The sequence below is a fragment of the Lycorma delicatula genome, chromosome 1 (assembly GCF_047948215.1).
Source record: "Lycorma delicatula isolate Av1 chromosome 1, ASM4794821v1, whole genome shotgun sequence".
Taxonomy (NCBI): Eukaryota; Metazoa; Arthropoda; class Insecta; order Hemiptera; family Fulgoridae; genus Lycorma; species Lycorma delicatula.
The window spans coordinates 219,629,520-219,655,347 of NC_134455.1; the positions used below are offsets into that span (position 1 = coordinate 219,629,520).

The window sequence follows — 25,828 nt, forward strand, 5'->3', positions numbered from 1 at the left end:
AAAATCACAATACGGGATGTGAAATTTGGTATTTCCAAAATGTTATGTTAATATTTGGACATTAACTGTACAATTTTGTAATCAAAACAGAATTATGAAGATAAGTGATAAAGATAAAATTAAAATATAAATTAAAACATTGCGTGGCCGACTGCAGTTAGGCGGGAATACAGGTCACAGGTATAAAGCACCACTAAAATTATCATCAAATTTTTGTAACGTGGGTCGGTTAGCGATTTTCAGTAATTTTATAATGTTAATAAGATTGTATGGTTTTTATTTTATTAATCATGATTTTACTTGTACACGATAAGTACTTCTTTCCTTTTAATTCATGTGGGCTAATATTTATATAATATGCTACGAATTAAAAATACTTCTAATGAATATCTGTACGTAGAAATTAAATTATTCTGTACATTAGTCTTCTTTTTTTCTGCAATGTAATTTTTACTTAGTATTGGCCGAATGAGGTCGTAATTTTATATTAAAATGGCACATAGCATTAAAAATCCCTTGCTAGTAATTTAATCTATACCAATAAGCCCATTTTATGACTGGATGATTTAAGTACACAATTAAAAAATGCGATTAGGCTGGGCAGATACTAATGAAAATAATTATAACATTCAGATTATAAATTCCGTTTATTATTTTTACGAATTTGCTTAATCCTTATAACATAGGATAAATTAAATAATGATGTAAGTCTAGCTTATAATAGTAATTTCTCGCTCGTTCTTTCTAAATCCGCATGGGTCGCGAGTTACTAATTACGTGCGCGAAAAATTGTAATTTGTCACTACTTATTCATTTATAGTCGGAAAAAATAGAAAAAATACAGGTTATAGAAAAAGATTCATGGATTCGAAAAAACTGAACCGTATGTCTGTGCAATTTTTTTTACGTATGTTACAGCTGAAAATCCGACAAGCATAAAAAAATTTGGAAACAATACGTGACTTTCTTCGTTTAACCCTTTCCAGAGTAAAGATTTTTTTATCGGAAAAAAATTTTTATACACAGTTTTATAAAGCACATTTCGCAGATTCAAAAAAAATAAATTTGGTCCAAATCCGGCCAAATTTGGGTAAGATAAAATGAAAATTAACGTGAATGACGAGACCGGGACGCGTGGGGTCGCTTGGCAACAATGCGAAAATGATGGAATTCAACCCCACCCTGCTGGAGTGATATAAAGTGACAATTTATTCTCATTCTCCTATCTTTGTTCTACACATTGAGTGACGGTACAAGCTTCTTGGACAAAAGGCTAAGCCTACACAAGAGTTTGCGTAACTGTTGACAAAAAATCCCCCCTCAACTCCACCAACTCTGTTAGAAATAATACTAACCGAATGATCCCGATGTCGCTACGCTCTACGAAAACGAACGATTCGAACTGAATACAAAGCTAACGTACGAGGTTGCAGTGGGAGATGCTTTTCATAGCATATTCACACTACCGGCTTCCTCCGCAGGCCGCAGTGATGCAACTTCAAATTTCTATAACAAAATTTCCCTCTACAATGTACAGATACAAACTACATAACGTTAAAGATTGAAATCTGTTCTTTCCAACGATAATAACAGCTTATGAATAGAACGATCGGTTCATATTTTACAGGCGGCAAAAGAATAGTCTTTCAAATCCCCGTTATTGGGTTAACGGCATTTAACAGGTTAAAGTACCAATTACATTAATTATAATTACACTAACAGACAAAAAACAATTTTTTTTAATGTTTCTGCAAGCGTGATACCTTTTCTGCGTATATTACAGATCTGCAAATATAATTTTCCTATCACTCTTAGTTTTAAATAAATTACGCTTCAAAAAAAATTACGGGAAGATATAGTTAAAATCTATAAAATTTATAATTCTGCATGGCCGTACCTGTGTTTGAATGATTTCGCTGATGCTTTTCTTTTATAAATAGTCTGAGGCACATCCCAATTTAATGTCCAACAGTAATCGGCTAGCATTTCCATTTCTCTTTACAGCGCTTTCCATCACCGAAATGTATTGGTGAAAGGTTCACCGTGTTCGTCACTTAAGTCTCCGAGGTTGTCCGGGAAAAAATCCATATGTGAGTGGAGGAAATGTATTTTCAAAGACATATTACAGCCCATATTGTACGAAGTAAGAAGTTGATTAAAAATATCGTGGTAATAGTGGGATTTTTGTTTGCCGAGAAAAGTTTTGCAAACCTCTTTAAATGAAGCCCAAGCTGCACTTTCTGCATTATTTAACATTGAGTTAAATACATCATCTTTGACAAACTCTCTTATTTGAGAACCAACAAATATTCCTTCATTTACATTCGGAAATTTTTCCTCATGTACAAATATCCGGGACTATCCTTCATTGCTTTTACAAAATTTTTCATTAACTAACTTGATATTGAGAGGGGGTAAAAATATTTTTTGGGTTCAACTAAGGGCTCACGAATAATATTTTTCCCATTTGGAGTTAAGTTGTATTGTTTCTTCCACTCTTTGATAACATAATGCTTATCTCTAGCTCGGCTGTCCCATTCCCAAAGAAAACACATGTACTTTCAGTATAGCCTAACTGCATGCCTAACAAAATAGCTATAACTTTCAAATCACCACATTATGTTCCAGCTATGTTTTTTATGATTTATTTTTTCAAGAACGTCGTTCATCTCATCGTAAGTCTCTTTCAAATTAATACCATAAGCGATTGGTATCAAAGGATATTTGTTTGTACACTATAATTGGATGAATCTATGAAAAGGCGCCGTCCTCAGTTTTATGAACTTGTTCTCAGTGCAACATAAGCTCATCAATATTTGTGCAATAAACTAAATTATTCTCATCAATAAAGTACTGAGAAAGTTCTTTTTGTCAGCTTCGAAAGCCCGAAATTTTTGTATTTTTTTGAAGTAAATTCCAACCTTGCAGTCTTCAACCTACAGTTCAGCATGACTTTTTGATAAATTGAAATCCCTAACAGTCATTTAATTCACCTTATGATATAAGATGTGGCTTATCGGAAGATAATTCAAAATCAAAATCATTTTGTCTTCTTCAGTACTACCTGATTCTTCTTCGCTGCTTTCGAAACATAATTCACAGGTGGCTCAAGAACTGAAATAATTCACTGTGAGGTACAGGCCTGATTGCAGATTGCAATGAAGGATATTTTACAGTATGTTTAGATTTTTTAGAAATTCCAGAAACACTTGTTAAGTAAAGGTAACAATCTGTTACATGATCCTTTGGTTCATGAAGGCAAAGCCTTCAGTGTACCTTTCAGCCATCCTCTTAAATATACAGAACAATTAGTGCATACTATAGGAGGAGCCCAACGTCTTATACTGATCGCCAATTTTACACTGAAATTACAAATGATGTGCTTTTCTAATTAAGGTGTAATGTTTTTTCTATTTGATTTTACGGTAAAACATACGTAACAAAAGGCATCCACATTACACAATTTCGAGGCATTATGACACTGCACTGTTAACATTAAGACAGCAAAAGACTGAACAAAATGAATTCATTCCTAACTCCAGTGCTTAATGCAAACAACACAGCTGTGTTTTCAGCTACATGTTTTGACCAGCACAGACATGAATAATCTTGTCTATGAAGGCTCACTCTTCAGTAAGATCTGATGTCATGATATATGACTATGACATGATTTAATTCTTTCTCTAGTATTGTTTATTTATAGCTTACAAATTACATTAACAAAATTAAACAATAAAAAATGAGCTAACAAAATACAATATAGGAGCTAAAATACGCTGAAAAATGAAAAAAAAACCTTTAATTAATTTTTTTTTTTCAAAAATGGTGGGTGAATAGATTCTGAGTTTATATTCGTTTTCAGCATCAAAAAATAAACAGATTAAAATTATGTATCGCATGTTAGGAAACAAAAATTATGTTTATCAGTGTTATACATATTACGGTATTATATCCATATCTGAGCGTAAATGACGTGACGAATTCAAGCATCTACAAAAAATTTTAAATCTACCTCAACACTAATCTACATAATTTTTTATTTTCAATATAATACAATTAAATTCGTCATGTCCTAAGTACTCCAAGCGTACGAAACAACATCCCATAACGCTTTTCATTTGTAAAAAAAAAAATCCTCGAGGGCCTTTGATTTATTTTGTATACATTTACTGTGAAATCTCTATTTTGCATAAATTTGTAACAAATTATTTATGAATCCTACACATAAACGAGTAGCCAATTCCAAATCGCAAAGATTAACCGTTCATCTGTTGCTACACATAAAGCACTGAATACATGTACAATTTAGTTTATGAAAGAAAAGGCTGGGCCTGATCGGATTATGAAATAATACAGGGCGTTTCATAATGTTCTTCGGAGTTTCGAAAATTCATTAACAAAAAACTATTTCACTCATAAGAATAAAACAAATACTGTACGAAAGAGTACTTCAAATAGTTTTTATTCCAATATACTAGGCAGTTAGTAAACCATTAGCTCGCTAGGCGTCCACAGTAGAGAAAATTGCTGCCACGGGAAGCGAGAAGTCGTTTTGTGTGTTAGAATTTCACTTGTCAAAGCCAGTAATTTCTGTGCAACGTGCGTTTCGGTTGAAACTTCATAAGGAACCACCAAGTGAGAACTCAATTCGTGCATGGTATAAACAATTCAGTGAAACCGGTTGCTTGTGCAAGCGAAAATCAAATGGTCGTCCATCAACCTCAGAAGTCAATGTCGAACGTGTGCGTGCAAGTTTCATTCGCAGCCCGTCAAAATCGACTGCGGCTGCAGGCAGAGAATTAGGAATTCTGAAAACAACAGTGTGGAGAGTTCTCCGTAAACGTTTATTATGCAAACCGTACCATCTTCAATTAATCCAGCGTCTTTCTGATGGAGATAAAACACGTAGGCTCGATTTTTGTTTACAATTACAAGAAAAGATGTTGTTCGATATAGGTTTTCTAAACAAGATAATTTTCAGCGATGAAGCTACTTTCCATATTAGCGGCAAAGTAAACCGTCATAACATGCGAGTTTGGAGAACTGAAAACCCACACACTTATGTGGAACACATTTGGGATTCTCCGAAAGTAAACGTTTTTTTTGTACGATCTTTCGTGAGGCAGTGTATGGGCCGTTCTTTTTATGGAAACAACAGTAACCGGCATGATATACCTGGATATGTTATAATTATGGCTTATGCTTCAGCTACTCAACGACTTCATTTTCCAGCAAGATGGTCCTAACCATTTTCATAACGAGGTTCGACAGTACCTTAACACAACATTACCTCGGCGCTGGATAGGACGTGCGTCTGAAGAAGACCAACACATTATGCTGTGGCCACCAAGATCATCAGACCTCACGCCATGTGATTTCTTTCTCTGGGGTTACGTGAAAGATAAGGTTTATCCCACCAATGCCACACGATATCGCTGAGCTACAGGATCGCATAACCAATGCAATCAACTCTATCGAAAACGACATGTTAGAACGAGTTTGGCATGAGCTAGACTTTCGTGTTGATGTGTGCCCTGTCACCAGAGGAGCACATATTGAACATTTATAGATTTTAACAAAAACTGTTTGAGTCCCTGCATCACCTCGTACAACATTAATTTAGGTAAGTGAAATACTTTTTTGGACTGAATTTTTGTAACTCCTAAGAATATTATAAAACGCCTGTATAAAAACTGTTACAAATATTTAATTTTTTTTTTTTTTTGAGAGCGAAAAACGCTTGCGCGTTATCATCGCCCGGAATCTTTTTTTTATATAAAAAATTAAAGGATTTAAAACTAATCTAAAAGATGAATAAAACTTTTGTTAGATCCATACAGGATCTAACAAAAAACTTAAAACTAGGTTAAAAAGTAGAATAACAAAATTAAATAAAAATTAAAACTAACCCAAATTATATAATTAAAACTAGGTTAAAAATATAAATTAAAAAGGTGAAATAAAAGTTAAAACTAACATTACTAAAATCGTACAACTAATATCACAGACAGTCTTTAAAACATAAAAAAGTAACTACATAAAATTTAACAAATCCGATAGGGAGTGGGGCTCCTTAATCGGATAAAATAATAAAAAACACTGAACAAAAAAAATTAAATATAAAAAAGCAAACTTATTAAAAACTCTTCCAGCATTAAAAAATATACGCAACAATATTAAATTTTTTGTATTAACCCAGCACTACGCAAAAATAGAAACATCCGGGTTAAAATTTCATTATCGTTGCACAAAACACCACGGATGTTTCTGGGTAGATTAAATTTACGACGCAACGCCACATAACATGCAATCCACGACGAGTATGTGATGCACAGTCATGGAGCAGTTGCATCGTGTGCATATAGGTGCTTGTCCTCTTGTCATCAGGTACTCGTGTGTGATCCTCGTCGCCGAGTTTTTCTGTATGAGGAGTTCCATGGCAATACAGAATCTTTAATCTGTCGGAGTTTATTATCAACGGTAGCCGTCCAGTCACCTTATGACTCTGCTCTTAGTGATAGTTTGACATAATTAATAAAATCAGAGGTAGCAATTCGGGTGGTGAAAGGAGGCTGATTACATGCTTCTTTGGCAGCAGAATCTGCATGTTCATTACCTGGAATCCCTACGTGGCTAGGGACCCAGCAAAAACTTACTTCTGTGTTGCGATTATTTAACTCAGCGATTGCGTTGTAAATTTCAATGACGATAGGATGATTGGAATAAAAGATTTTAAGCCTTGGAGAGCACTATACGAGTCACGGCAAATAAGAATTTTTCTATATTTAGGGTTAATGATGTTTAGAGCCTTATTTATAGCGTATAGTTCAGCGGTAAACACACTCGTAATACTGGGTAGACCAAACATATAAGTTCTTTCATTGACAACAAACAAATGCACAACCAACGGTATCGTTTTGTTTCGATCCATCAGCGTATACCACCGCGTCTGATTTCATCTTGGAGAGAACACACTGAAACATTTGCTGGAAGACAATAGGTAGTGTTGATTGCTTATTGTATGTCGTAAGGTCAAAAGTAAAATTTATAAGGATTATTCTCCACGGAGGATATGAACAAGGATACGTAGGAAAGAATGACGGTGTGTCAACATTTATATGCTGCAGCAGACGTCGGGTACGGACACCTACAGGTGCAGTACAACGTGGATGGTCCTCATACTTTTCTAGATTAGGATTTCTAAAGACTGAATCAAGAGCCGGGTGATTTGACTGTCCTCGGAGACGAGCAAAATAAGATAATAAAAGCTGGTCTCGTCTACCCCGAAGTGAAGGTTCACCACAGTCTACAAGTAAGTTTGCGACAGGACTTGATCTAAACGCGCCTGTGGCAAGCCGAAGAAAAGCATAATGTACACTACCCAGCATTTTAAGCACGGTTTGACGAGCTGAAGAGTAGGCGACACAACCGTAATCTAAACGGGAACGAACAAAGGAATAGTAAAAACGTATCATACATGACCTATCGGCTCCTCAGTTGGTGTTAGTAAGGACTCGCATCATATCTAGAAGTTTAGAACATTTTGTTTTTAATTCTTTAATATGTTTGACCCAAGTAAGACGGCTATCAATAAATAAACCTAAAAACTTGACATAGGTAGAGATAGTAATAATCTCTCCGTTCAGAAAAACTTGCGGAATAGAAGGGTTTCGTAGCCGAGAAAAGAGTACACATTTTGTTTTTTCGGATGAAAATGTGAACCAGTAATCCTGGACCAAGCTTCAAGGTGATATAGTATTCTGTAGTAGTCTCTCTGCTGTGGGTGTTGAACGGCTTGCACGCAATGTAAATAGCAAAATCATCAGCAAATAGAGAACATGAGACAGCAGCCTGCACACATTTGGTAATACTGTTTATGGCTACAGAAAATAAGGTGGCACTTAATACACTACTTGAGGCACTCCATTCTCCAAGATGACACTATCTGAGGCAAATCGTCCACCCAAACACGAGCTGTTCGGTGATTTAAGAATCCCCGGATAAAAGCAAGCATATTGTCCTTGATTCCCCATTCTTTGAGGGTGTTAAGAATACCACGTCACCAGGCTGTGTCATACGCCTTTTTTTATATCAAAGAAGATAGCGACGAGGTGTTGGCGATTGAGGAAAGCGTTTTGTATGGCTGTTTCTATTGACACTAGATGGTCAATGGAAGATCGTCCTTGTCGGAAACCACACTGTTCTGGAGATAGAAAGCCATGTTTCTCCAAGTACCGATAGGGCGGTAGCTTGAGGGGTTGGTTTGGTCTTTACCAGGTTTTGGTACTGGTATAATAAATGCTTCCGACCAGCCGGGTGGGAAGACTTGTTCGGAGAATAAACTGTTGAAAATATTTAAAAGTTGTTGTTGTGCCGAATTAGGAAGGTATGAAAGCTTGGCAAGGCGAATGTTGTCCGGTCCAGGGGAAGTGTCACGTGAGTTATTAAGTGCGTGTAACAATTCCATAAATACCAATTGGGTGTTTAATTCACCTACTGAATCACCTATGTTTAGCGATAATACTTCTAACTGTATCTTGTACTTTTGAAAATCGTTATTATACGATGAGGTGAGAGACACCGAGCGGAAAGATTTTGCTAGAGTATTTGCCACAGCCGAAGGTGATGAAAGGAATTCTCCTTCATCAATAAGACCGAGAATAGATTGTTTCGGTGATCCGAAAATTGCACGGATTTTCCACACAGTAGACGTGGGAGTAGTGCGTGAGATAGTGTTTACGTATTTCGTCCATGAACTTCTCTTAGCGTTCAAGAATACCCGACGGCATACTGCTCTAGCCCTGCGGTATAAATTTAGATTTTCAGCTGGAGGCCTACGATTAAATTTGCGTAGTGCCTGCCGTCGATTCCTAATAGCATATTTGCAATCATCCTTCCACCATGGAACGAAATGACGTCTAGGATTGCCCGATGTTTGTGGGATGTATCTGTTGGCAATTTCAAGTATCATGGACGTAAAAGAGGAATATTGGCCGAGGATGTTCGCACCATCGTCATAATGCGATTGGAATGCTTTATGGTATCCATTCCAATCCGCCTTTTCAACAATCCATCTCCGTGGCCTTCTTTTAATCTCGCAGTCTACACCGAAACCAATAATAATTGGTTTGTGGTCACTACCGTGAAAGTCATCACAAACAGACCAATTAAAATGAGGGAGTGAATTCGCTGAGCATATGGAGAGATCGATGTTAGATACAGTACCAGATGATAAGGGCATGAATGTGTGTTATCCATTATTCAGTAGACAAAGGTCCAAGTCTTGTCTCACTCTGTTTATCATATTTCCTCGAGTGGAGCAGAAGGTTGAGCCCCAGGAAATATGATGGGCATTGAAGTCTCCTACTATTAACGATGGAGATAGTATTTGCGTGAGGAGATTTGAGACATCTAAAGCACTGAACTCAGTGTTCGGTGATAGATACAGATTGCAGATATGCAATTTGAAGGGGATAGAGACCTTTACTGCAATAGCAGGAATGACAGTGGTTAGTTGAATTCTTGTAGCGGACACCCCATTCTTCGTGAAAATAGCCACTCCACCACTCTCCCAACTGTCTACTAGGCAGTCGTATCTCTCACAGAAGTATCCTCCGAGTGTAATTGGGTCATGTTGTAGAAGGTGAGTTTCTTGGAAGCACATGATTAGTGGATCATGTGCGTGCGCCAATACTCTAATATCTATGCGAGACCGAATATCTCTAAGATTCCGCTGAATAATGTTTATAAGTGTAAAAACATATAATAAATAAATCTTTTTTTTTTTTGTCTTCAGTCATTTGACTGGTTTGTTGCAGCTCTCCCAGATTCCCTATCTAGTGCTAGTCGTTTCATTTCAGTATACCCCCTACATCCCTAACAATTTTTTTTACATATTCCAAACGTGGCCTGCGACGTTTAATTTAATTAATTTTTTCCTTCTACCTGTCCTTCCAATATTATAGCGACTATTCCAGGATGCCTTAGTATGTGGCTTATAAGTCTGTCTCTTCTTTTAACTATATTTTTCCAAATGCTTCTTTCTTCATCTATTTGCCGCAATACCTCTTCATTTGTCACTTATCCACCCATCTGATTTTTAACATTCTCCTATAGCACCGCATTTCAAAAGCTTCTAATCTTTTCTTCTCAGATACTCCGACTGTCCAAGCTTCACTTCCATATAAAGCGACACTCCAAACATATACTTTCAAAAATCTTTTCCTGACATTTAAATTAATTTTTGATGTAAACAAATTATATTTCTGACTGAAGGCTCGTTTCGCTTGTGGTATTCGGCATTTTATATCGCTCCTGCTTCGTCCATCTTTAGTAATTCTACTTCCCAAATAACAAAATTCTTCTACCTCCATAATAGTTTCTCTTCCTATTTTCACATTCATTGGTCCATCTTTGTTATTTCTAATACATTTCATTACTTTTGTTTTGTACTTGTCTATTTTAATGCGATAGTTCTTGCGTAGGACTTCATCTATGCCATTCATTGTTTCTTCTAAATCCTTTTAACTCTCGGCTAGAATTCCTATATCATCAGCAAATCATAGCATCTTTATCTTTTCACCTTGTACTGTTACTATGAATCTAAATTGTTCTTTAACATCAATAACTGCTAGTTCCATGTAAAGATTAAAAAGTAACGGGGATAGGGAACATCCTTGTCGGACTCCCTTTCTCATGTTCTTCAATTATTACTGTTGCTGTTTGGTTCCTGTACATGTTAGCAATTGTTCTTCTAATAAATAAATAAACAATAAAAAAAAAATTAAATAATTAAATTTCGGAAATTATATAAAAATTAGCAGTACGCGATTCGGTTTTCCTTTTTTGTATTTTTTATTTTAAAGACCTCTGATGCCCTAGGGTCGGGTGGCTCTTCAACCATATCCTCAAGTATATGAGGTGATGGTGGAAGAGATTTATTTGAATGGGTTGCTGCAGTTGACATCTCAGAGGGGTTGGTTATGTGGGTTCCCTTTACGGGGAGCTTATTAGGTGGCTTACTCCCAGCTGTGACAGTCGCTACTCGTGCCGGTACGACTTTGGGAACAGGGACTTTCGTATGTATCACACTGTTGGATTCAATAACTGCGACGGAGGAATTTTTATTAATTTTTATCAGCTCTGAGATAGTGGCTGTAAGTGAAGCTACTTGATCAGAAAGCATCTGAACAAGTTTTTTAGCTCATTGCAGGATCCGCACTGCTGATTATTAACATTTGTAGGAATTTGTTTAGATGTAGTAGTGGCAAAAGATACATCTGGTTTAACCAGGTTCCGTGAATTGTTTATCTTTTTATATTATCTCCGTGCAGCCGGGAAAGATAGTTTTTGCTCCATACAGATTTTGAGAATTGCCTTTTCCTCTTCTTCGAGAGTTGGAAATCTCGGGAGCGGGCTGTATGTGGACCATGCAGTTTGCACATTTTTCATTTTCTTCGCAGTTAGTGTCATTGTGACCTTCTTTAGCACATCGAGCACAGATCTGTTTTTGAACAAGATGTTGTAGTGTGACCAAAACCTTGGCATCTGAAACATCGCCGTGGGTTGGGTATGAATGGTTGTACCCGAACCGAGAGGTAACCCACTTTAATCTTCTCTGGTGGAACAGGATGATTGAATGTTAGTATAAGAGACGGTGTCGGTTCTTCTGTTCCGTTCTGCCGTTTCATTATACGTTTCACTTCAACAACATCTTGGTGGCAAAGCTCATCAACTATTTCAGAGATATCTATATCTAAGAGGTCTAGACAAAAAATTACACCCCGGCTCGTATTAACGTTTTGTGGCTTTCTGCACTTATATTTATACCACCCATATTGCGGAGACGTAAGATAGATCGACTCTGTTCATCGTTTAATGTTTCGATCAGAATCGATCCGTCACGTAATTTCCTGATATTCTTCGGGGAGCCACTTGCACCTGTTATGGTTTTATTTATTAAGAAAGGTGAAACCTTTTGAAGAGAGCCACCTTCCTGACTATTTCTGGGAACAACGAATCTAATATTTTTAGAATTCAATTCTAATAATTTGCGGTTCTCTTCGGTAGGACTTTTATCCTCGTCAGACAAAGCTGACCGAGGTCTCTTCACAAGACTAGATTTGGTGTTTTTTCAGGTGGACCACCAACCATCATTGTGTTTGTTATTGGAACTGAAATTTTGGTCCCACGAGTACCGGCGAAAAATGGACCACTCCAGCAGAGCGTACGCGTACTGGAGCTAGAGCTAAATACAACTGGGTTCGCCCTGGTGCTCAGAGGACATCGTTCGGAACTCATTACGTAGAGCCGTTCACCCATCGGCACGATTTGTTCCCACCTTGGGTTACAGTTGCGTTTCGTAAGATGTCGCAACACCACCGAGTGTAGATGTAAGAAATATCGGTGTAGGTGGTTGTTGTGTACCCACCAGGTTGGTCTAGTGGTTAACGCGTCTTCCCAAATCAGCTGATTTGGAAGTCGAGAGTTACAGCGTTCAAGTCCTAGTAAAGTCAGATATTTTTACATGGATTTGAATACTAGATCGTGGATACCGGTGTTCTTTGGTGGTTGGGTTTTCAATTAACCACACATCTCAGGAATGGTCGAACTTGAGAATGTACAAGACTAACACTTCATTTACAGTCATACATATCATCCTCATTCATCCTCTGAAGAATTATCTAAACGGTAGTTACCGGAGGCTACACAGGAAAAAAAAAAGAAAGAAAGGTTGTTGTTTTGTAATTGTGTATGTTGTAATTTATGTGGTGTTCTTGGTGTAGTTTATGTATATAATGTAAAGTGTTCTGCAGGTCATTGTATAGTGGGAAGAAAAGCTGCAGAGGCTAGGCCCGTGGGCCCAACCCCCAAAGTCGTAAAGAATAAGACTCCCCGTCGGGGAAATATTTAATATGATTAAATACTAAATTAAGGCCTGTTTTTATTAATTTATTAAGAGCTTATTTAAATGAACTTTTATTTATAATCAATTGTAGCTGTACCACACTTTGTTTACATTTCCAAGCTCTATAATTTTTCAACTTTATAACCCACAGTTCCAAAAGAAACACGAAGTTAACATTTTGTTTAGATAGAACTTTTATAATAAATTATAATCTCAGTTACAATAAAATGTTAACAATATTAATCATAATTTTCAGGCACAACATTAAGCCGCCCTTGCAGCTAAAATTCGAGACCGGCGTGTGTAGGAAGGTTATACAGGGAGCGACCACCAGGCTGTCGTTATGACGATTGACGATGGTAGATATCATGTGATAGGACGACCCCTGATTCAAGGACGGAGCGTGAAGGGAATGGATCCCCAGTTATTCGTGGAAGCCCTTGATTTGAGGAAAGTTACCGAGATTACAGTAGCAGAAGGAAAGATTCTATTATTAGTGAACGAATTTATGAGGGCTTGTGATGGTCTCCTTCCCCGAAAGTGTTACAGGGCTGGTCGTCCACCTGTTTATTGGTGGAATGAGGAGATCTCACGGAAACGTAATCAACGCCTACGGGCCATAGGAGAAATTCAGCGGGCTTATTTCCACTCAGCTAGGGAACACTGTAAGGTACTATACAAACAGAGAAGGAGGGAGCTACAGAAGCTCATAAGGGAATCCAAGAAGGCTTGCTGGTGCAAACTTATTGAAGAGATTGAAAAGGATCCATGGAGGAGCCATACAAGATTATTTTTAAATATACTGTGAGACCTAGAGTACCCACTGCTATGGATGTGGGGGCAGCCCAGCACATCACTGATGGATTATTTCCGCATGGAGATGGGGTTCCGGCGACTACCTCAGTTGAAATAGCGGATCCACCAATGTTCACGAAGGAAGAATTGCTCATGGCCATGAAACGCGTCCATCGTGATAAGACCTTGATCCTGATGCGTTACCGAACCTTGTGATTAAATTGGCAGTCCGAGCTAATATAGATGTATTTCTCGACGTTTATAATACCTAGAGAGGGGGTATTCCCCGAAGCGTGGAAGGCACAGCATCTTGTATTGGTGCCAAAACCTGGACGTGATCTGGCTCTTCCATCGTCTTATCGTCCACTGGCGATGATTAATACACTGGGGAAAATCATGGAGGTATGCTCCAGCAAAGGCTGGTTCGTGCAGTGGAGGCAGGCGGCTTCTCGGAAATACAATATGGTTTTCAAGCTCGTAGGTCTGCACTTGATGCGGTGGAGGAGGTGATAGGCACGGCTCGGATGTATTTTGCAGAGCGTAAAATGTGTGCGTTGGTGGAGTTGGACGAAAGAAACGCATTCAATTGCGTTTCTTACGTCGCCATTGCGAATGCTCTCCGGAATCTGCTGCTTCCTGCATATCTGTTAAAATTATTATTGTCTTAGTTAAGTGACAGGAGATTGACTAATGCGGCGGAGAATGGCACGATTGTTAGGACCATTGATCGGCGTGTGCCGCAGGGGTCGGTCCTTGGACCGACCTTATGGAATAAGGTATATGATTGGGAGTCCTTCGAATTTCACTTCCGGAGGACGTTGCTGTGGTCGGCTATGCGGATGACATAGTACTCGCAGTCGGAGCTACTACAAAGAGAAATTGTGGATAAAATTCAGGCTTTGTGTACTAGGATCAGAACTTGAATGGCTAGGATTGGCCTTGAGATGGCCCCTGAAAAGACGGAGATTGTACTTATCACCTCTAAGAAAAGACACTGTCGTTGTCAAACACTGTCGTTGTGGGGAAGGAGGGTTGATTCCAGAATGGCTATTAAATACCTTGGCATTTGGATTGATGGCCGATTGAAGTACGGAGTCCATGTTATGGAAATTTGTGAGGGAGCGGAGAGGACAATGCATGCGGTTGCCATCTTACTTCCGAACATCAGGAGGTTATTAACAAGTGTGGTGTATTCTTCCCTCCAACAAGTGTGGTGTATGGGGCAGAGTCTGGGCAGATGTTCTGAGGTATAAAAGGTATATGGGAATACTTGCTGCGCTACATAGCAGATGCTGCCTCCGGATTTCGGCAGTTTATCGTACGATATCAAGAGAGGTGCTGGCTGGTATTATGCCAATTGAACTATTAATTGCTCACAGAAGGAAGCGTAGAAAATTAAGGATGCTTCCTTCTTAGGAGAAGAAGAGATTGATTGTGATCAATTTACAAGAGTTGATGAATACTTGCCAAGAACGGTGGGATACGGGAGAGAAAATTCGGTGGACTTATTGTCTGATTGGGAATGTAAGGAGTTGGTGCAGTAGGACTCACGGATCAATTGATTATAGTCCTACGCAATTCCTGGCTGGGCATGGTGATTACAGATCGTATCTATTTATGTTCGCTTTGCTCTTGACCATTCAGACCGCTGTCCGGCCTGCGATGTGGAGGAAACTCCGTACCACGTCTATTTCTGTTGTACGAGGTTCCAGGATGCACGAAGGTGCATGCTGGATACCCTGGGTCCGGTGGACATGTTCAGACCTGAGGATTTTCAGCAGATAATGCTTCAGGGTGTGAAGCAGTGGACTATTACTGCAAATTATAATAGAAAAGTTTTAGAACTTAGTAAAACAGAAAAAACTCGTAGGAGACGGCGAGCATTGGCGTGGCCTGCAAGGGAATGAGACGCCGGAGGGTGCCGGGTTGGACAGGTCTGCGGCTGAGTGCCTTGGGAGTCCTTTCGGGTTATAGTGAGGCCGTGGACACTCCGCTCCCGGTGCCTGAGGGCGTGGCTCACGTTTTGAATGATTATGGCTGACAGTCGTGGGTAAGTGATCAGTTGGTAAGTAGTTGAGTTGTGTGTGTTTTATGTACTCTGGGTGCGATTGTGGAAATTTAATTAATTTTTTTCGAACGTACTTGGTGGATAAGTTATGTCTTGTGGCCATGTCTTCTCGATTGTATGAATGTATAAATGTGTGTATCTGTTATGTATCTTAGTATCTGTTAGGTGTTCTATTTTTACTGAATGTTTTTGTCTTTAGGTATTTGTGGTGTGCAGTGTGTACATGTAGTGGTCTGGTATGGATGATGTTTACTTATGAAGACCGAATGTGTGTGTGGGGGGGGGGGGGGCACTTAAGGCCCTTCCTGAAGTAATGCTTTATTAGCGGTTTCCCAGGAGGTGGGGTCGCCAGGGGTGGAGGTTTAGTCGGTAGTGCGCAGGAATACATACGCATTTTCTGTAACAGTTTGCGGAACATGTTAGCGAATCCGACACTCGTTCTGCGCCCGTAAATGGGGTTCCTCCCCCTCAAAAAAAGGCACATCAAAACTTTTTTAAGTAATCTTTTTTAAGTATTAAAGTTTTAAGTAATCCACCATTGATCCTTCATTCTTCATTTATATTTTCAGTGAACTGGGATGTAGACTTATGTGGGATTGCTTTTTTACAAATATAATTATTGTGGGGCTTCAATTTAATTTACAGATAATTTTTCAAATTCATAAAATTCCATTAAATTTATGGTAGTAAACTACTCAAATAACAAAAAAAATTGCATCTTAGCAGCAGAATACAATTATTTATAAAATAAATCTATTACACCTATAGCTTTTGTTTTCTCATACAAATTTAATCTCTTAAGTGGATCTCTGCTTCCATCAGAATACATTTTTATGAAATTTAATTAAAAATAACTTAAATTACAAAGATTCACTAAATATCAATGACCGGTGGTTAATATAACAATGTAATTTTAATGTCAGTAAAGTAAATTTCATCAAAACATGACATGAAACAAACATTTCTGTGTTAGTACTGAACATAATTTTTTTTTTAAAAAGTAAACAACCAGTGCAGCTATCACCAGAGAGATACAAAGGATAGAATTGTTAACAGTGTATTAGGTATAAAATTGTAATTAGGGATACTTATATAATAGTTTGGTAACTGTTGAAGAATTTTACATAAGACAAAAGAAATTTTTTAAATGTTATAAAATAACAAATTATAAAAATAAAGAAAACATGCAGAACAAACACATTTATTCTACCAATAATTATTACTTTACTTTACTTACTTTATAGTACCAATAATTATTATTGGTACAATAGTATAATGACCAACCTGGAAACAAACAAAATTTAGATATGGATGTTGTTAAGGGACTGCCACTCAGTTAAAAATGTTGACCTCATTATCACTCAATTCTTTGTGTTACTTTAAACAAACAATCCCAGACATAATAGAACAATTTAAAATGCAATACACAGTTACTTATAAGAGCATCAACATAAGATATGAGGTATCTTCTGTCAACAGCATGCAGATGACGTAGGACAACTTCCTCTTAATGACTGACATAGGCAGTGTATTGTCTATGTGGAAGAATGGAGTAAAACAACGAACATAAAATAGTTATATTTACTCAAAGGAGTCATATAAGAAAATTCTTTTATCACTATGTTTTTTGAAAATTCTATGTTTGACTGAAAACTTTCGAGGATTGAAAGATAATAAATCTGTCATCATGAAGGAAAGAGGTGAATATTCAAAATACTTCATTATATAAGGTGCTAATTAATAGGCCTACAAAAGAAAATCCAGATAATTAACAGTTAAAAAATGAAAACTTGTTAATCAAAATCAACAGTTTTTAATAAATAATGAACTCCTTTCCTAACAGTACTAGCAGTTTCTTATGTAAGAAATTTCCAATAGCAAATTAATTTAATACTATTCTTATTTTAATTTTCCTTAACTCTGCAGAAAGAATGTTATTGGACATATTAACATTAATCAAAACAGATCAAGTTACTGAAAGAATTATGATTTTATTACTTTTAAGTTAGCTACCAAACCATGCCACAAGTAAGGAGGAGATCTTCATAGAAAATGTTATTAAGTGATTCCAATAAAAAAATGTCAGTAAATTACATTAATACATACAAAGTAATAAAACCATTAAACTCTTCTAAATATTTTATTTACTATTAACCTCATTATCACTACAAAATGTAACTTTGAAAATGATTAGACAAACCACTGAATTCAACTAACTTGGGGCAATGTAAGAAGATACTAAAATAGGATGCTACTAAAAACAATTCATGAAATACAACCTGCAGCAAGTCTGTTTCTTACTGGCAGTAGGTCACTACTATCATATTGAGTTTAGGAATATTTCCCATTTTTATCAAATACCTTTATTCAGAAATGCATTTATTTTTTTCAAGAGCCCACAATACAAAAAAAAATAATAAAAAATAACCAATTCCAATAAATTAAGATAATAAGCTACTAAATTACATGTATGCAGTTTGAGGTGTAAAATGAGGAAATTAACTTTTTATTTACTGTTTTATAAAGTACAAGTATAAAATTTAACTTTTCTTTCTGTTACAAAATTTTTCTTTTTTACCAACTTTTGTAACTTGCAAAGAAATTTACATACACAAAACAAAACTCTGCAATTAAATAAAAGACATATTGAGAAATTAAAAAAAAAATTAACTCAATGTATCCCTTCCTACAAAAAGGAATTGTTTAAAAACTCAATTTTGCCCAGATCCAGGTATTTTTAAAAATTGAATGAATGTAAAATTTGAAAAGTTTACAATATATATTCCTAGTTAAGGTATTTGCACCGTTTAAGTCTTGTATTATTAATATGGAGGAGAATGTTAGGAAAGAACAGTTTAGAATCAGAAAACTAAAATGAACAAGAGAAGCTGCAGGACTGATCAGAATGATTGGAGAGAGATGTTTTGAAAGAGAATTGAGCTTGAGTGTTATGGATATAGAAGAGGCATTCGGCAGAGTACATTGAGAAAAGTTATTCAAAATTCTGAAAGAAAAGAGAGTTGATTGGAAGGATAAAAGACTGTGTTCAGAGAGAGAATTATATATGAAGCAAAAAGCAGCTGTGAAAATAAATGAGAATCTCACAAATTGGTTAGAATTAGGGAGAGGGGTAGGCAAAGCTGCTATTTATCACAAACACTGTTCAAGTTAATAAATTGCATACAGGGTAGTGAAGGTGAAATAAGATGAAGGTAATAAGATGAAAGATAAGATAAGGTGAAGGTAAATAAGATGAAAAGAAAGCCATGGGACAGAAACAGATGTAGACAACAATGGTGCCAGGGACCAGCCAATTGACAGAACACCACATGATGATAAGTCTTGTATTATGTTTTTTTACTTATACGACTCCTATATAATATTGAAAATCATAAAAGATATTAATAAAAAGTTAAGACAAATCAACGCTTGCTACTTACAGTATATTTTTAATTCATGTAAGCCTATTTATTCATTAAGTTCATTTATTTTTTATATTCTATTTACATTTTTGTATAAGTATATAATGAATGTAATACTTATATTTTATAGTCATTTATTTATATATTTGGAGATAATAAAAATTTATTTATACTTCAGTTAGCATGTTCTGATGTATACGTTTTAGCTAGAAACTGAATGTATTACCTTGAATGTACTTTTATACACTGAATACATTGCTATAATCTGCACTATCGATATTAAAATACCACAAATTAAACGGTTTATAAACAAAAAGCTAACTCTTGTGTATACAACTGAATTTTTTAAGTTAGAAAAAAAATCTTTTTTATATTACATAAATTACATCAGGAAAGTGTTCAACTAATTTTAAGATAAAAAATATATGATTAAAAAATTAACTCATGAAACAATGTTAACATAAAGGTAAAAAATATATCAGACATAAAAAATAACTACAAAATATTTCAAAATTCAGAGGGCATTTTAAAAGATAATTTAAACATATTTATGTATATATTGAATAGGATGCTGAAAATTTATTGTTTTTTCTAAATTTTTAATAACTATTATTTAAAAATTCTTCAACATACAAATATCGTTACAGTAAAAGAAATTTTTTTGAGACTGTACAAGACTACATTCATCCCCTTAAGTATTATCTGAACAGGTAGTTCCAGAGGCTTAACACGAAAAAGAAAAAAAAAGAATAGGCACAAGCACAAAAAATAATAACAATAACAAGCTTAATAATTAATTAAGGCACTTCAAAGCAAAAATGTGTAACTAGACTGAATGCTCTACCATGAATGATTACAAAAAATTAAAAATACTCTTTTTGTTATCTACACAACTTAAAAGTATTTAAACTGGTAAATAGCTATTTCAACAGAAAAACTTCTCTTAACACCATGCTTAAAGTTTTGATATACTTTCCAAAAAATGTTTTTGGTATATTTTTTGTAGTTTTTTCTAATACTTTAAAATATACAGACAAGGGAAAAATTGGCTTACAATTTTGTAAATTAAGCACTGAACCTTTCTTAAGGAAATAAGTAACAATGGATGTTCACAATGCATAGGCAGTGGAAAATACTCTGTAGCTGAAAGATTAATTAAATTTTTGTATAAGAGGAAATAACATCTGCAGATTCTTTTAAAATATTGTCAGGAATTTCATCAATATCCACTGAATATTTAGTCTTTATATTTAAAATTTTTATTGTTTATTAAATGTTTACTGTTTTAATACACAAAAGAGTATTTTAATGTTGTAGTTAACATGGTTTAATTATCTGATTGTATTTTCTTCATTCAATTACACTCCCATTTTGTGTTAGTTACTTGTGAATATAGCAATCAGAAATTATTTGGTAAAAAGAAATATGATTTTTTTATAAAATGCAAGTCAAATTAATTCATTTTATTAATCAAACAGTGAACATGACTACAGAACTCAATTCAGCTTGTCAGGGGCAAGCTGAATTGAGGATGTACACATTCATAATATGAAGATGTAAAAATGAGGATGTATATATTTATAATACAAGGATTAAGTGCAACATTCACATTAAACATGACAATTTAGTTATTTTAACACAACCTTTGCAGTGGAAGCTAACTTAACACAAATAACTTAAAAGAGAACTAAATAAATGTTTAACTACAAATTCATTTTACTCTGGTTATGAATCACTTTTGCAAAATTATTTGTATAAAAATGTTAATTTTTGCATCATAGAACATTAGTTTTATTTTTTAACTATTTTTACTTCTTTCAATCTCTTGGGATTTACTATGACAACGGAAAAAATGTATTGTGCAGGGTAGTTAAGTAAAATACCAACAAAATAATATTTTTTTATTAACTATTGACGTACATTCTTTGGGCCGGCGGATACTGGAGTAAATAGTTTTTTTTTTTTAATTTCACCGTGTTATTAACTACACTGACACAAACCAACAGCTATGACAAACCAATGAACATTGAACACGTACCGTATAACATAAATCCCGATGGTTTAAGTTCATAATAGCATTAAAAATAAACAAAATACAGATTCACTCACTAAACAAACTATTGCATTTATTCGAATTTAAAAAATCGTGGTTTCCTTACCTAACAACACGCAACAGCCTTTAACAAAACTTCGTTAACCACACTAAAATGTTAAGTAGCTCGTCGATGACTCGATAAGTTCAACCGTACAACAAAAAACAAGGTTGTTCGTCAATATTTAACTTGACAGAAATCGTCAATTTTTTTTTTTTAATTTGCATTCTGTTGGTGTTTTCTTATTTTAAACGGTAAATTGAGGCAAAGTAATTACAAATTAATAATTAATTAGCAAGAAGCAATCTGGAATTTAATGTTTATTTCGGCATTCTTATCTGTCGTACCAGCTGTTACTAACGTAGCTACAAAACAGTCGTAATTCAGTATTTTCAACAAGATATAAATATTAAAAAGTACGACTGTAAAAAAAAAACACTGCTGACAAAGATTGCTCTTTAATATATTATAATTAAAGAGCGTGCGGGTGACAATTTTGTATATGTACGGTATAATATTTTTTGTATATTTAATGTTTATATATATATTACATATTTAAATAGGCTATAACACTCCCGGTAGCGTAAGGATTCCAACGGGGGTCATAATCAAAATTGGTTAAGCCGCTGAGTTGCTACGGTGGAACGAACATACATTCATACACACCAAATACATTACACACAGTTTTGGGCATTCGTGTAAAAAAGGGTGTAACCATAAATAAGCGTGTATATATATGTTTTTTCTAGCAAAAAAGAAGTGTGCAGAATTAAATTTTGACTAGAAGAGTAACATGCCTTATCAACGGGCTGTAGCGGTACCATCTGACTACAATCATACTGTAATATAATATGTAATTACAAACGATTCATCGGATTTTAAAAATCTGTATTTAAAAATATAGTACGCATAAATTATGAATGCTCAGGAGATCTTGGAGGCCACTTTAAGAGCGCTAAGTCATCATCTGCACATTGCCGATCCAGCGGCGTAGGAGTTCTTCATTCAAGAAGCCTCGTACTTCAGCATACCAGTGAGGCGGAGTCCCATCTTGTTGGCAAAGTTTTTGGAGTCGTCTTTCAATTGAGCATCATATCGAGGTATGAAATAATAGTCATGGTATTCTTGTTCACGTTCTATAGAATTACTTTGTTCAGTAACCCACATCCTGACGTTAGTGCGATTTACCTTTTCATTCAAGTGAAATGTTGCCTCGTCACTAAACAACAGACGGTAAGCAAAATCGTCTTCCCCCATAACTTTCTGCCATTACAAAATTTGTATTTATAAGCTCATTTGGTTGTAACCTTGTAGTAACTTTATACGGGTTCAGTCGTAATCTTCAAGACAGTTAGCTACCGAATAGTAAGTTCACTACTATTGCGTCGAGTTGATTTCTTTGGACTACGAGCAAATCTCGCCCTGACTCTCATCACTGTTTCATCCAAAACGCCTAGCGTTCGGTGCTTTTACCTTTGCATAAACAACCAGTGTCTTTATATTGTCGATACAATCTTAGAATGCTTTGGTGGGCTGGTGGTTCTGGTTCAAACACCACGTTTATGCGAATAAACGCTGCACGGTAACAACGGATAAACATCTCTCGTACTCTTTAGACAAAAAACGCTTTCTGTTGCATAGACGCAATTTTAGAAATTTTTTTGTTGTTGTTTAGACGCAATTGTAGAATACGCAATTTTTTTGAGCTTGTGCTGCTACCTGTCTGAGACCACTTTAACTTTTCTTTCTTTTTTCCTTTTTATCCTCGGTAATTACCTTTTAGATAATAATTCAGAGGATGATATGTATGACTATAAATGAAGTGTAGTCTTGTATAGACTCAGTTCGACCATGTGGTTAATTGAAACCCAACCACCAAAGAACACCGGTATCCACGATCTAGTATTCAAATCCGTGTAAAAATAACAGGACTTGAGCGTTAGAACTCCCGACTTAAGTGGTAAAGACGCGTTCACCACTAGACCAACCCGGTGGGTTACTTAAACCTAACCTGAAACATAATGGTTTTAGGATGCATGTATTTATGTATATAGCAGCTCAACAGCTGAACAGACTTCGATACATGACCCTGCGTTGTAATCTTTACGTTACGGGGAGTACCATAGGCTATATAAATGTGTATACACAAAAAATCTATCAAATGAACGAGTCGTTTTTTAATTACTGAGGCTTCAGAATGAAGCGTTGAGAGTTTTTCAAAAACGCCTCATTCAGCTCATACATTTTTTTCATATCTATACATTTGATATATCAGTTCAGCTCAATGGCTGAACTAATTTCAGGTGTATGGCCATGAGTTAGAATCCTTACTTTATATATGCATACATGTGTGTGTGTAGATTTAAAATTTTTTTTAAATGCTAAATTGTCACAGGCATGCTCTCCAATTATTTTACATTTTTTTTTTGTCTTCAGTCATTTGACTGGTTTGATGCAGCTCTCCAAGATTCCCTATCTAGTGCTAGTCGTTTCATTTCAGTATACCCTCTACATCCTACATCCGCAACAATTTGTTTTACATACTCCAAACGTGACCTGCCTACACAATTTTTCCCTTCTACCTGTCCTTCCAATATTAAAGCGACTATTCCAGGATGCCTTAGTATGTGGCCTATAAGTCTGTCTCTTCTTTTAACTATATTTTTCCAAATGCTTCTTTCTTCATCTATTTGCCGCAATACCTCTTCATTTGTCACTTTATCCACCCATTTGATTTTTAACATTCTCCTATAGCACCACATTTCAAAAGCTTCTAATCTTTTCTTCTCAGATACTCCGATTGTCCAAGTTTCACTTCCATATAAAGCGACACTCCAAACATATACTTTCAAAAATCTTTTCCTGACATTTAAATTAATTTTTGATGTAAACAAATTACATTTCTTACTGAAGGCTCGTTTAGCTTGTGCTATTCGGCATTTTATATCGCTCCTGCTTCGTCCATCTTTAGTAATTTTACTTCCCAAATAACAAAATTCTTCTACCTCCATAATCTTTTCTCCTCCTATTTTCACATTCAGCGGTCCATCTTTGTTATTTCTACTACATTTCATTACTTTTGTTTTGTTCTTGTTTATTTTCATGCGATAGTTCTTGCGTAGGACTTCATCTATGCCGTTCATTGTTTCTTCTAAATCCTTTTTACTCTCGGCTAGAATTACTATATCATCAGCAAATCGTAGCATCTTTATCTTTTCACCTTGTACTGTTACTCCGAATCTAAATTGTTCTTTAACATCATTAACTGCTAGTTCCATGTAAAGATTAAAAAGTAACGGAGATAGGGAACATCCTTGTTGGACTCCCTTTCTTATTAGGGCTTCTTTCTTATGTTCTTCAATTGTTATTGTTGCTGTTTGGTTCCTGTACATGTTAGCAATTGTTCTTCTATCTCTGTATTTGAACCCTAATTTTTTTAAAATGCTGAACATTTTATTCCAGTCTACGTTATCGAAAGCCTTTTCTAGGTCTATAAACGCCAAGTATGTTGGTTTGTTTTTCTTTAATCTTCCTTCTACTATTAATCTGAGGCCTAAAATTACTTCCCTTGTCCCTATACTTTTCCTGAAACCAAATTGGTCTTCTCCTAACACTTCTTCCACTCTCTTCTCAATTCTTCTGTATAAAATTCTAGTTAAGATTTTTGATGCATGACTAGTTAAACTAATTGTTCTGTATTCTTCACATTTATCTGCCCCTGCTTTCTTTGGTATCATAACTATAACACTTTTTTTTAAGTCTGATGGAAATTCCCCATTTTCATAAATATTACACACCAGTTTGTATAATCTATCAATCGCTTCCTCACCTGCATTGCGCAGTAATTCTACAGGTACTCCGTCTATTCCAGGAGCCTTTCTGCCATTTAAATCTTTTAATGCTCTCTTAAATTCAGATCTCAGTATTGTTTCTCCCATTTCATCCTCCTCAACTTCCTCTTCTTCCTCTATAACACCATTTTCTAATTCATTTCCTCCGTATAACTCTTCAATATATTCCACCCATCTATCGACTTTACCTTTCGTATTATATATTGGTGTACCATCTTTGTTTAACACATTATTAGATTTTAATTTATGTACCCCAAAATTTTCCTTAACTTTCCTGTATGCTCCGTCTATTTTACCAATGTTCATTTCTCTTTCCACTTCTGAACACTTTTCTTTAATCCACTCTTCTTTCACCAGTTTGCACTTCCTGTTTATAGCATTTCTTAATTTCCGATAGTTCCTTTTACTTTCTTCATCATTAGCATTCTTATATTTTCTACGTTCATCCATCAGCTGCAATATATCGTCTGAAACCCAAGGTTTTCTACCGGTTCTCTTTATTCCGCCTAAGTTTGCTTCTGCTGATTTAAGAATTTCCTTTTTAACATGCTCCCATTCTTTTTCTACATTTTCTACCTTACCTTTTTTACTCAGACCTCTTGCGATGTCCTCCTCAAAAATCTTCTTTACCTATGTCGCTACCAATGTCTGCTCCAGGGTAAGTTTTGCAGTCAACGAGTTGATTTCTAAAT

At 35.6% G+C, this 25,828-nt stretch overlaps 1 protein-coding gene across 5 annotated transcripts in view; it reads right to left on the bottom strand.

Annotated features, from left to right (window-relative positions):
* Positions 1-21,633, bottom strand: part of LOC142328724 (AN1-type zinc finger protein 1-like) — a 39,236-nt gene extending 17,603 nt beyond the window's left edge. The window contains exons 1-2 of one of the 5 annotated variants that reach the window (XM_075372713.1): positions 21,352-21,633; positions 17,008-17,054 (exon numbers count right to left, since the gene is read on the bottom strand). Coding sequence is in view for 1 of the 5 variants with exons in the window: in XM_075372685.1 (XP_075228800.1) it covers positions 17,008-17,054; positions 21,231-21,263 (80 nt within the window). In the remaining 4 variants the exon portion in view is untranslated. Of the gene's footprint in view, positions 1-17,007; positions 17,055-21,112 lie in introns of all 5 variants that reach the window. The other 4 variants (XM_075372685.1, XM_075372704.1, XM_075372695.1 and 1 more) reach the window with 4 other exon arrangements.
* Between the last annotated feature and the right edge of the window lie 4,195 nt (positions 21,634-25,828).